The 12,782-nt window shown below is 46.6% G+C and overlaps 1 protein-coding gene across 2 annotated transcripts in view; it reads right to left on the reverse strand.

Moving 5' to 3' along the window:
• EPHB1 (EPH receptor B1) overlaps positions 1 to 12,782 on the reverse strand; it is a 213,165-nt gene that overhangs the window by 89,435 nt on the left and 110,948 nt on the right. For both annotated transcript variants that reach the window (XM_049628803.1, XM_049628802.1), the window contains one exon: positions 7,762 to 7,886. In XM_049628803.1, the coding sequence (XP_049484760.1) occupies positions 7,762 to 7,886 (125 nt within the window). The remainder of the gene's footprint in view (positions 1 to 7,761; positions 7,887 to 12,782) is intronic.

Here is a 12,782-nt window from a genome sequence, read left to right on the forward strand (position 1 = left end):
ACCAAGGGAATGAAGGATCAGCTCTGTGTCATGAGGTGGCCATGCTCTAAAAAGGAGGCTCTGAGCAAATGGCTAGGCTCTCAGAGCCAGGCTGGGGGGCTCATCGTCATTTTCTAGTCCTTCCCCATCCAGGGTTCAGTGCACATGCAGCTTTGCAAAATCCTGTTGCATCTCCGATGTCAGTAGAAGCAAGCTGGGCAGCATCGGCCCTTTGTCTCCCTTTTTTTTTTTTTTATGGTTTATTTATGTTGAGAGAGAGAGAAAGAGCACACACATGAGTGGGGAGGGGCAGAGAGAGAGGGAGAGAGAGAATCCCAAGCAGGCTCCGCACTGTCAGCACAGAGCCCCAAATGGGGCTTGAAATCACGACTGTGAGATCATGACCTAAACTGAAATCAAGAGTCGGACACTTAATTGACTGAGGCACCCAGGTGTCCCTGCCCTTTGTCTCATTTCTATTGAGGACTTGCCTTTTCTCTCCTCACTCAGGATCTCCTCACCATGACTGTTCTAGATCACCCCTTAAGTTCCCTCAGGTCCTAGTCCTTAGCTGAGTGACTTAGTGTCCACTCTGCTACAAAGCCTGAGGCCATTCCAAACCACCTCCCATACCTGCTTCTGCCTTCACTTTGGCCTGTGTCAGTCTGTTTGGATCCCAACTTCTAGTTCCCTCTCCACCAGCATCGGGAAGACATGTCCATTCTCCCTGGAGAGCAGGCTCTGCCCCTTCTCATCTATTCAGGGGTCACCCCTCCACCCCCACCACCCTCTCCGGCACCTTCTGCCTGGTCTTCTATAGTCTCTGTTATCCACACATGAGTGTCCTCTGGTGTGCACAGATTTTTGCTCCTGTTTCTCAGCCTTCTGACTCCCCACCCATAGTTGGTGCCTTCAAGGGTACTTCCTGTCTTTGCTACTAACATTTGGTTTGTGCCTAGACTTTTGTAGCCTCCTATCTTTTCTGCCACTCCCTCTCCACCAAATCCAAACTTCTTTTCTAACAGGACGCCTGGGTGGCTCAGTCAAACATCTGATGTAGGCTCAGGTCATGATCTTACAGTTAGTGAGTTTGAGCCCCACATTGGGCTCTGTGCTGACAGCATGGAGCCTGGAGACTGGTTCAAGTTCTGTGTCCCCCTCTCTATCTGCCCCTCCCCTGCTCATGCTCTGTCTGTCTCTCTCTCTCTCAAAAATAAAAACAAAACATTAAAAAAGATCTCTGACCTTCCCTAAAGTTATAATCAGATAAAAACAAAACTCCTAAATCTAGGTTTAGAGGGTCCTCATAATGAAGCAATTCCAGTCTCTCACAACCCCCAAATTACCACCTCGCTGTCCCTTCAGGGGCCACACTCCCAGACCCAGGGCCTTTGCTTGGGCTGTTTTCCCGGTCTGAAATGCCTCTCTCTAGTGCTCCTCTGCACCCTGCATGTTCCTTGTGCCTGTATCTCTAAAGCCCCCTCTTCCAGGAAGGCTTCCCATGGACTCTGTTCATTGCTGTCTTTCATCTTTACACCCTCCCCTCAGCGCCCTCATTATACACCAGCCTGGCCTCTGATCATTTTCATGTGTGCATTATGAAGACTGTGGGTTATCTCCAAGTGTACAGGAACAAAAGTTTCAACTCTGGGACTGCCCCTGTCTGTACCATCAGTCTCAGAGCAAAATGGGGACATCAGTGAAAATGAAGAGCTTAGGTCACTGAAAGGGAAGCTCCCAAGTCCCTGTGCAGATCTGGGGTTCTGTGATGAATTCTAGGCACAATGGTTTGAGGGGCATGGTAACAAATGAGGGGAAAGCTGACGGCAAGAGATGTGTAACCCACAGCCTCAGACAAGCAACAGAAGTTTGGGGAGTTGAGCCAGGACAAAAGAATACAGTGCAATGATTTAAAAAAATTGCCATTGTTTTAAAATATGCAAACATCTACTTTGCAAAGGCAGAGGTGACCTAATGTGCATTCACTCAATCATTTGGCCCGGCAGCCACATTTATGGCATGCTACCGTGTGCTGGGTACTACCTACACATGGTTTCAGGGACCAAGGCATGGCCCCTCTCCTTGGGGATGCAAAATCTTGTGGGGTGGACCAGAAAATACCCAGATGCTGACAGCAGTGCTGACTGAGTGACTTGGCAGAAGGCAGCTTAGGGGGCTGGGGGGGGGGGGGAAGAGCAGAGGGTCACCCAGCTCAGGCTGGTAAGGAGACTGGGAGGGTGACGTTAGTTGAGTCATCAAAGGCGGAAGAAATTAGCCACATGGACAAATACAGAGAGTGAGAACTGAATACAACACGTGAAAGCAAGGCCTAGAGAGATGAGAAGCCTGCAAGCAACTGGGCCCATCTAGACTGTGGTGACACATGCCCTGGTGACAAATGCTTGGAAGTAGTTTTAAGAGACCACAGGCTAGAGGTCAGCTTGAATAGACGGTTGAAGGTTACACACTCATCCTCATGGAGGGGATATCCATTGACCTCTGGGAGGGACTGCTTGGAAGGAACTGCCCATCCATCGGTTTGATCTATTAAAAAAAAAAAAAAGGAGGATGCCCCCACCCCACCACCAATCAGGGATCCAGCAGAAAGAAGGCTGTCTACTATAGGAGGGATATTAGCTAGAACGTTGGTCATTACTGTCCTAACACACTGAAGATCTAAGACCTAAACCTATATAAATCACCTAATCACCTTGCAAATTAGGACAAAATCCCATTGCTACAAAATCCGGGTAGCTGTCTGGATTTTCTGGTTTCACTGGTATCTGTGGAATTAGGCACTGCTTGAAAGAAGTGAAACATCCACTGGGAAGCTCTTTTACTGACAACTGTCTTTTGGTGTATTAGTATTTGGATTGTGAAGACAAAACATTAACCCCTTATCACTTTATAGCCCACACATTCAAGAAGTTCCGTGATTAAAATGAATATTAATCCTTGTTCTCTTCAAACCCATTAATCAACTGCAGGCAAATGGGTGAGAGCAAAGAGCACGCGGCTTTTTTGTTTGTTTGTTTGCTTCATGATTGATTCTATAAGCATGTGAGAGGTATAGACCATCGCTATCGAGGGCAGAGACCATGGCTCCCATCCCCAACCTGTTTGGCTGGCACCAAACTGCTCAACGGTTCAGTGCTAAATGAATGAATAAACACCACACTTCAGACCAGTTATTTGAACCAATCAATCGAGCACAAGATATTGCCGACGCCTGAAAGAGTTTCTAGGAGAAAATGATCCTAAAATTTGAAGGGTAGAAATTCCCAAGGCCTAAACCAGTCCATTCTGGCCCAGACAGTTATGAAGAGCAAGTAAGCGTCTAAACGCTTAATCATGAAGACAGCTGAGAGCAGATGTAGATGCCCCTCCCATGGTTTGCCTACAAGCGCTGACACCAGGAGTGAAAAGTGCTACAAGACAGTAAACAAGAGAGGATGATAAATGGAAGCATATGAAAATGGGAAGGAGATGAACATGGAGAGGCTCTGGGAGTGTCATCAGCTCGATGGCATCTGAGCTCTCTATTAATGAGCTGTTGGAGGAGGCGAAAGCCTCATTGATTCTATTTATAGAGCTGAAATTGAAAGGTGTTCCAAGCATAAATTGAGAGGGCGATGTGAAGTAGGAGACCCAGGGTGGGTTTTCAGGGGTTGGAAAACTATGGCCCATGGCTAGCTACCTGTTTTTGTAAATAAAGCTTTATTGGAACTCAACCATGCCCACCTTCTGATATATTGCCTATGGCTGTTTTTCTTCTACAAAGGCGAGTTGAGTAGTTGGGACAGAGACTATATGGCCACAAACTTAAAATATTTCCTATTTGGTCCATTATGGAAAAAACTCTGCTGACTCCTGGCTTAAAAGAAGTGGCACAGAATGGAGGAATGGGGATTTATTTCTTTGGGGTGAATCCAGGATATCTACTGGGCTGAGTTTTATTGTGTTTGCATCTCTAAACACCAGGATTTGCCAGCCTCGTGAGCAGGTAGGCAGATCTTTCTGCTTATAAGAATTTGGATTTAAAATTAAGATACAATCTTTTATTTCACAGGCCACATTAATTTTGAGATCCTCAGCATCAGCATGATTGCTATCTAGTTCCTTACTGAGCTCGGAAATTTTCACCATTGAAATATATCAAAAATGTCCATAGTTTTGATTCTCTATGGTCATGGGTAAGTCATTTAACCTTTCTGTGACTTAGTTCCATCACCTATAAATTGGTTATACCTGGCTTTCAAGTATCTTTCTTTTTATTTCTTTTCAAGATCAGAGCTAATGTATTTGTGAATATCTGGCACATAACAGATACTCAGTGTATGATGATTTATTACCACTGTGGTTATTTCAAAATACCCTCACAGGGTAATGTATTTTTCTTTATTTGTATTAGAAATGGTCCAGGCAATGTAACAGATCTTACAGTCAAGCACTTTATAAGTGAAGGAGAGTTCCGTAGTAACATACCGTATGGTAACCAACGCTTTGGCAAAGAATCTTCTGTGTTTCCAAGGCAAGCATTCTATCCTCTGGAGTGAGGACAATAATATGCTTCACTGAGGTGTGGAAGCTGCCTTGGGCATTGGGCTGCTGTGCATGTGTGTCTGTTAATAATTAGTATAAATTACGGAGAAGTAGGGACGTGGTCTGAAATGGGAGAATAAGCTTCCTTCATAGCATCAAAAGTTGAAGTTCATTACAGTATTTTCAAAGGACAAGGCTTTCATGTAAAGGGAAAAGTAGCAGAAGAGGTTGGGTGTGGGCTGGAAAATGAGGAGCCAAGGGACACAGGCAGGAGCCTGTTACGAAGCCCACCCCTATGATGGCATGAGTGCCTTTGGCAGGGCAGATGAGGCGGAAGGCAGGCGGTTCGCATGTACGTAGCTGATCTCCAGCACTGCCTTGTGTGACAAGCTCACTTCCTGGCTGTGTGCTTTTGGGTAAGTTTTATTTTGTTTTGAACTACTTTGTGCACTGGCTTCTTTACCCATAGCAATGATACTAATATTTACCACACTGGGTAGTGAGGAGAAAAGTAGATAATGCTTATAAAGCTCTTGGCACCCAAGAGGGGCAGACTAGGGAGAAATTACTATTATTTTTCTGAGGTGAGCTTATAAGGCTCAAGTTCAAGTGTGTGTGGGAAGAGGCACTGTTAGAATCTTTCTGGTGATTCTGACATTGCATCATATGCTGGCCACACATGATAACTCTATCAAACTCTTAGGTCAATTTTGATGATGAAATGAGACTGTGTGGACAATTGGTCCAGGCAGATTGGTCCAAAACATTGTGGAAATCCAACATTTACTTTATTAACTGATAAAAAATATCTAGCAAACAAGGGCTCCCAATTCAAAGCTGATTGGATATAATGGTTGCTTATGAATCCAGATGGTTTAAATTACCCCCAATTCACAGAATTATCTGAATCAACTGTCTACAAAACCCAATATTCTCTAAATGGAATAGAACATTACCTAATCCTCACCTTGCTTGCAAGTTCGGCCGCAAGGGCAGAAGGGTGTACATCCTCACAGACTAGATTGGTGATCCATCTAGCCCTCCACTTTCAGGGACACAAACTGCTACTATTTTACAAATGTGAAAACTGTGACCCAGAGTGGTTAAATAATTTGGCCATGGCTGCACAGCTGGTTAGTTATGGAGGGCACTGGAGACTAGAGCCCTCCTTCCCCAGGCAGTCACGTACCACTGTTCAATACTGCCTCCGTCCTGGAGGTCTGTGAGTCTCCATCTCTGATCCTCCACTGACCCACTGGATAGTTCTGCCGGGCTCAAGGCTTTCATACATTTACATACTGACAGCTTCCAGAGGGACTTCTCCAACCTGGCCTCTCTCCTGAGCTCCAGGCAGGGACATCTAGCTGCCTGAACTACTGGCTATCTCAGAAGTGTTTTAGACATCGAGCTGAACTTCTGTCCCTTCCCTTACCACAAATATGCTCTCTCTCAACAAGCACCCTTCTTTTTTTTTCTTTTTTTTAATGTTTATTTATTTTTGAGAGAGACAGAGCATGAGGGGGAGAGGGACCGAGAGAGAGGGAGAGGGAGACACAGAATTGGAAGCAGGCTCCAGGCTCTGAGCTGTCAGCACAGAGCCCGATGCGGGCTTGAACTCACAAACCGTGAGATCATGACCTGAGCTGAAGTCGGACATTTAAGTGACTGAGCCACCCAGGAGCCCCAACAAGCACCCTTCTAAGTCAATGGTGGCTGCCTCCTTCTATCGGGCCAGGCCTAAACCCTCCCACATCTGAAGCCCAAACTGTTAGAAATCCCGTTGCTCTGCCTTTAGTTTATATATCTGGAATCTACCCTGTTTCGCCAGCCATCTCCTTCCATCCTAATCAAGCCACCATCATCCTTGTTCTAGTTGGTTGTAATCTAGCCTGTTTTTTAATGGGACAGCTGAATGGGCCTCTTAAAATGTAAGTCAGATTTTGTCTCTTCTCTGCTTCTAACCCTGCTATATGAATCCTCATCTCACTCAGTGGTTAAGCTCTAAGTGGTTAAGTTCTAAGGTCCAGTCTGATCACCTCCCCTGGTTACCTCTCTCACCTGTCTACTACTTTCCCACTGCTCGTACCACTCTAGTCAGGCCGGTCTTCTTCCTGTTCCTAGAATCACCAGTCATGACCCTGCCTCAGGGCCTTTGCACAGGTGGTTGCCTCTCTCTCCCCCATTTCACAACAACCTCACCTCTTTCAAGTCTTTACTTAGAAGCTACCTATTCCAAGAGGCCTCCCTTTACCATCCTATGTAGTTCTGTAACCTGTTCCTCCCCTAAATTTGACTCCCTGATTCCATTTACCATGCTCTGCTCTTTCTATTTTCCATGGCATCATTCATTTTCTAACTACTATATGATCTCCTTATTTACTATGTTCCTTTTTTGTCTCCTTCTGTTGGAAAGTGATCCCTGTGAGGGCAGGCATCTTTGTTTGGATCATGCATATACCCTGGAATAGTACTTGCCAAATAGCAGGCACTTAATCAATACTTGCTGAACCAATTAATGAATGTAGTGTCTTTACAAACGATGTGTTGGGTCAGTATTTTCCTGGGATTTTGCAAATGCTGCAGTTTAACAGGATGGGAAGGAGGTACTGCCTCCCCTACAGAGACCAAGGGGACGAACTCCGTAAGGCACCACTTTCATACTTGGCAGTGTGTGCCCTGCTGCAGGCCTCAGGAGCAGCTGCTAAAGAGCAGTCAGTGGGCAGCACAAACATTTCTTTTAATTTCTGTCTCATCCTTCAAAATTTCCACTTACATGTCTTCAATCTCTATGAATATACTAGTGCAGTAGTACATGCATATGACCTATAAATACACAAACATATATTGGAAGAACATGATCAAAAACTTTAGAGAACATGGCTCTACAAAACCACAAAATCTTTAGGAAGTTCAGGGGACACCTGGAACTTTGTAGCATCTACATTAATAGAGCGAACATATGACTGGGAAAAATGGGATTGGTTCTGCCCATACCGGCCCACTGAACTGTTCAGACAGCAGGGTGTAAGCTGGAAGATTCTCTCCTGAGTTGACACAGGAAGAGTCTGGACTTTGGAGACTTTTGCCAATGAAGACCCGATGAACTCTCCCAAGGAGCCTCTGGCCTCCATCAGCAGATTTTTCCCTCCGTCAGGATTTCCTCCAGTCCTCAGATGGCCACCATCCCCCGGACAGTAGCTGGCCCTGGGTATTGAAAGACTGAGGACGGAGCTGGCTCACCTTCTCATAGTACCGGATCTCATAGTCCAGGATGATGCCATTGGGCTGCTCTGGCTGTGGCCATGACAAGGTGATGCTCCTCATGGTGGCACTGACCTGGTGCATGATGGGAACAGTGGAAGGGGCTGTGGAGAGAGGAAGAGACAGGGCAGATGAACAGACCCTCGAGTATATGATATGCATCATCTTTCAGAGATAAATGAAGAGAGAAGTGTCTCTGGGTTTGAATCTACCCTTTCTTTCTTACCAGCTGAGTTGATCTGCAGAACTTCCCGTGGTTTTGCATAGTGAGTAGATTATGGATGAGAAAGGAGAGAAAAGGTGACAATTTAGGATAGGAGGACATGTGTAAGGGCAGGGCTGGAATGGACACGGTGTTTCCTGGGCAGGGAGGAGAAAGGCTTGACCAAAAAGAGATGGTTGGTTGAATCACATGAAAGCAGTGTGGCTTTCAGCTCAGCTGAGGAAGCCGAGCCATCCAGGGAGGGTATGACAACCAGAGCAAGTCTAGGCTTCAGGCAGTGGCACAAGAAGAACAGTGGGACAGGAGGCACAATGGGATGTTTTTGAGCAGAAGGTTTTGAAGGAATCTCAGTCTTGCATTAATGGGGTGAGCTCCTATAAAGAAGACAATGTGGAGGCAAGGAATGATAATGAGAAACTAGAACTGGTCAGTGCAGAATTACTGCCATAGAAAGGAATGTTCTAGAAAGAGCAAACTCTTCAGAAAGAGCTCTGAAACTGCATGTAAGATTTTGCTGCACTTCAAAAGGAAGAGAGGAGGCAGCACTCAAAAAGACATGAGCACAGACTACCAACAGAGTTCATTCAGACTTCTGTCAGAGTCTCCCAGATGAGGACATTTGCGATAAAGAGCTCACAAATATAAATGAAGAAATGATACACAAACCAAACATTTGGAAACAGGATAATAATTCCAAAATCTATGAAGTGATTCCAAAATTTCTGTTAGGAAATAATATTATTTATTTTCCAATTCAACATTTTTTGCACGGTGTAAGTAAAATGAAAACAGTCTGGAAATAATAAATGAGGGCTGTCTTTCTAGGGGAAGAGGCGGGTAATGGATGAGGCTTCAGTCTGCGCTCTGCTCAGGGGCTGTTCCGTTTAGTCCTGGCACTTCTCTAGTGATGAAGGTCGTTTCCTCATGCGAACTCCACTTTACAAGGGTTTCTCTGGGGGACTGTGGCGGACTGACATTTACTATCCTCACTTTAAGTTAACAGATTCCCCTCCAGAGCATGGCTGCCAGTCTGGGGGTGGGGGAATAGGGTTGCTCTCCACTCACTGGGCTCTCAGTGAGTTCTCAGTGAGCTGGCCCCCAGGCCAGGGGAGGGGCTGCTGAGCACTTGTGAAGATGCCCATACTCAAGGGAGCCATCGGAGAGCCATCAGAGAGCACAGTGTGAGACGTGGTGTTAGGAGGACTTAGAATCAGAGAGTCCACCCAGGACCCTGCATGGTTCCCACTACAGACCTCAGGGTGACCCTGCAAACGTGCCTCTCAGAGCTTCCATCCCCTGGGAGCACAGCTGACTCTTGGCCCTGGCTGCTGTACCCTGAAACCACCACCACATCCATGCGGGGCCCCATTTATCAGAGGCTGCTTCCAGCCAATGACTGAGAGCAGCAAGGATGCCTCAAAACAAAACAAAACAAAACAAAACAAAACAAAACAACCAAAAAACCATTCCTGACTCTTCTCCTGGGCAGCTTTCACTCAAAGACTCCCTACTGGACTCACCAACGGTTCTTTGTACAGTGTGACGGTCTGAGAGTCTTCTCACCTAATCCTCCTTCCTGCCCTCTCTCCTTCACTGTGATCTGATGGCTCCGCCAGCCCCCTCTGGCCTCCTCTCCCACCTGCCCATCAATATCTGGCACCTCCAATCCCATCTTGGTGTCGGCCTCGTGGAGGACCTGATTTAAGGCAATTCTGAATCCCCCTATCAAGTACTCTCTGCTGGGCCCTGCTGCGTCCCCAGGGACTGGCTGCTCACTGCCTCTAGGGGCTGCGGCTTCATCCTTGGGTGTCTCTCACCAATGTGCATGTCTTCCTATCCCTATCTGAAATTCGTTTCCTTCTCACCAGTCCCAGTTCCACTGACTAAGGTAACAGAAAATGTTCTCTCTTCCACAGAATGGCTCGTCAAGTAACTGAAGAAGCTAGTTAGGTTTCCCCTGAGTTCTTCCTGCTGAAAACAACGGCCAGATACTATGAACGTTTCTCCCATGACACGCTGCCCCCTGAGGTGGCTTTTTTCCAAATGGGGGTCATGTTATCTAAATCTCTCTGTAGGCATATGGCCCAGGGGTAAACCCAATTCTCCCACTGCTCTTTACTCAGCAAAGATTAGGGTGAAACTACTATCTCCCATGATCCGGGTACCAGACATCAATGAAGGTGACCATTAGCCTTTTTTTTTTTTGGATCAAAAACCTGTCCCTGTCATTTGATTTGACATTACTGTCAAACAGAACCTTTAGGTTTTCTCATGGTGTGTGCCTCAACTTTTGTTTATAGTTTGCTTGTGGGTTTGACTACAAGGGTTTACACATACGCTTTTACCTTTATGGTGTAACATTTGGCCTATTCATCTAGGAAGCCGAAATAATTTGTGATCCCGATTCAACCATCAAATGTGCCTTCTCTTCCTAGCATCACGGCTCAGGTCCATTAATGAATGAATTAAACAAATGTTCACGGGGCATTTGCCATGTGCCAGTCACCACTCTAGGTTCCAGAGATTCCATAGTGAGTGAAATATAATCTCCTGTCCTCACGGAGTTTCTTTTCCAGTGGAGGGGGTCAAAGGCCAGATGTGATCAATCACAAGGTATGTTAAAATATTAAGTACAACAGGAACAAATGGAGCGGGGGGGAAGGGACACAGAATGTCCAAGTGTAGGAGGCTCGCCGGGAGAAGGCTGCCGTTCTAAATCACAGGGTCAGCAAGGCCTTGCTTGAGAAGTAGATGCAGCAGCATGGGGGTGGAGGAGGGGAGGGAGGCACGTAACACCTGGGAAAAGAGCAATTGAGAAGGAAAGGCCAAGGCAATGGTTCTAAACTGGGAGCAGTCTCTTCCAAGGGAATAGCAAAGAGCCAGAGGGACTAGAGAAGAGATGAGGCCACAGACGATGGCTTCTCCCCTGGGTGAGAAGGAGAGCCATGGGAGGGTGGCGAACAGAGGAGTGATGTAATCTGACTCGTATGTTAACAGCATCACCCTCTCCTGTGCTGCAAATAGAATGCAGGGGCCACGTAAAAGCTGAAAGCTCCATCTATCTTAACACTATTGTCATAGTCCAGCTGCAAGACTGTGGCTACTTGGACTGGGTTTGGAGCAGTGGAGGTGGTGAGAATGGGGGTGGTCAGATTCTGAATAGATTTAGAACATCTCAATGGATGTGGGATGTGGAAGAAACAGAACAGCCAAGATGACTCCAAGGTTTTTGGCCTAAGTGACTGGAAGAGTGGGGCTGCCATCAACTGAGATGTGGCAAGACATCAGTAGAAGCAGTCGGAGTAGGCAAATGCATGTATAAGAGGTCCAGACTGGAGACACCAGTTTAGATCCACCAGTCTGTGAGAGATACCAAAAGCAGCAGAACTGACAGAGATCATCGTGAGAATGAGGAGAAAAGAATATATCATCTAAGATTCAGGAGAGGAGGAGAAACAGCCAAGAGACTTGAGAAGGAAAGGCCAATGAGCTAGAAGGAAGCAGGGGAGTGTGATTACCTAGAAGTCAAGTGACAGTGAGTGTCTCCAGGAGGAGAGAATGTGTGAAACGCTGCTGCTAAGTCACATAAAAGGAAACCAGGAACTGAGCACAGAGTCAGCAACAGGCTGGATGGTTAAGTGGGGATGGCTCATGGCCCTCATTCCCGACCTCGCGTGCACTGTCTAGAGTCCTGGAGAGGGGGAAGGTGGGGCAGTTCCTGGAGTCAGAGCAGAGCACAGGGTTGGTGGAGGAGGGCGGGGGGAGGGATGGATCCTGGTGGGCCCACCAACACAGGCACCCCAGGGAAGCCTCCTTCCCCCACCCCGCCACACTCACTGTGCAGTTCCAGCTGCCCTTTCGGGCTCGCATGGAAACATGACTTCTATGTTGCCAACCCTGTCAGTGCCATATAGGTTTTTAGGATCCTCCTCTGTCTCAAGAGCTAATGCAACATGGATTAAAAATTGGAAAGATTAACTTTAAGAGTCTGATGATTTTGATGGGCTTGGTTCTTTTCTCTGCCTCTAATCCCTGGAAAACCATCATTCAAGACTCAACATATTTGCCAAACATTGTGCTGGGCCCTTGCTCTAATCACTGGGGACAAAAGGATGAGTAATAAAAATTCACAGCCCTGCCCTGAAGATCCTTGGCATGTAGCTGGGATTAGGTGGTAAAGAGGCAATCACAGGGCAGGGTGATCCAGAAGCAATCCAGAGCCACAGATGGCAAGGACCAGCCAGCCGCCAATCAGCACACGGATGGATCTGGGAGAAGCTGCCAGAGGGTAAGGGTCACCACTGCCAACATTGCTCAGATTTATGGTGATGACAGATGTTCACAGGCCCCCTTACAGGCTGTTTATCCTCACACAGGTCACTCTAAATGCCTTACGTTTTAATTGAGATGGGATTTAGCACCTGGGAGAGAGGAACAGAGTATTAGTCTTCCTCCCTGAAAATCCAAGACAGCCTATGTTTGGTGCTCTGACACTGGTGATCACCTACAGTGACAAACTATTTTTTCCTTCCCCAACTGCAAATGCCACCTCTAAATCTGGTGTTTTTACATGCTATAAAAACTTCCAACAAGACAGAAAATGAAAATGAGCGCAGGTATCCCCTCAAACACTACCTAGCAAAACTAAGTCAGATTGAAGAGAGGTGGGAAGATTAATTCAAAGAAGCAGCCCCTCTGAGCCCCAAACATGCTGGTTTCAACAGTAAGTCCTGGCCAGTTGTCTCTTCTCCATAAACCTATGTTGGAAGTTTCACTG

The sequence above is a fragment of the Panthera uncia genome, chromosome C2, assembly GCF_023721935.1.
Source record: "Panthera uncia isolate 11264 chromosome C2, Puncia_PCG_1.0, whole genome shotgun sequence".
In the NCBI taxonomy this organism is placed as follows: Eukaryota; Metazoa; Chordata; class Mammalia; order Carnivora; family Felidae; genus Panthera; species Panthera uncia.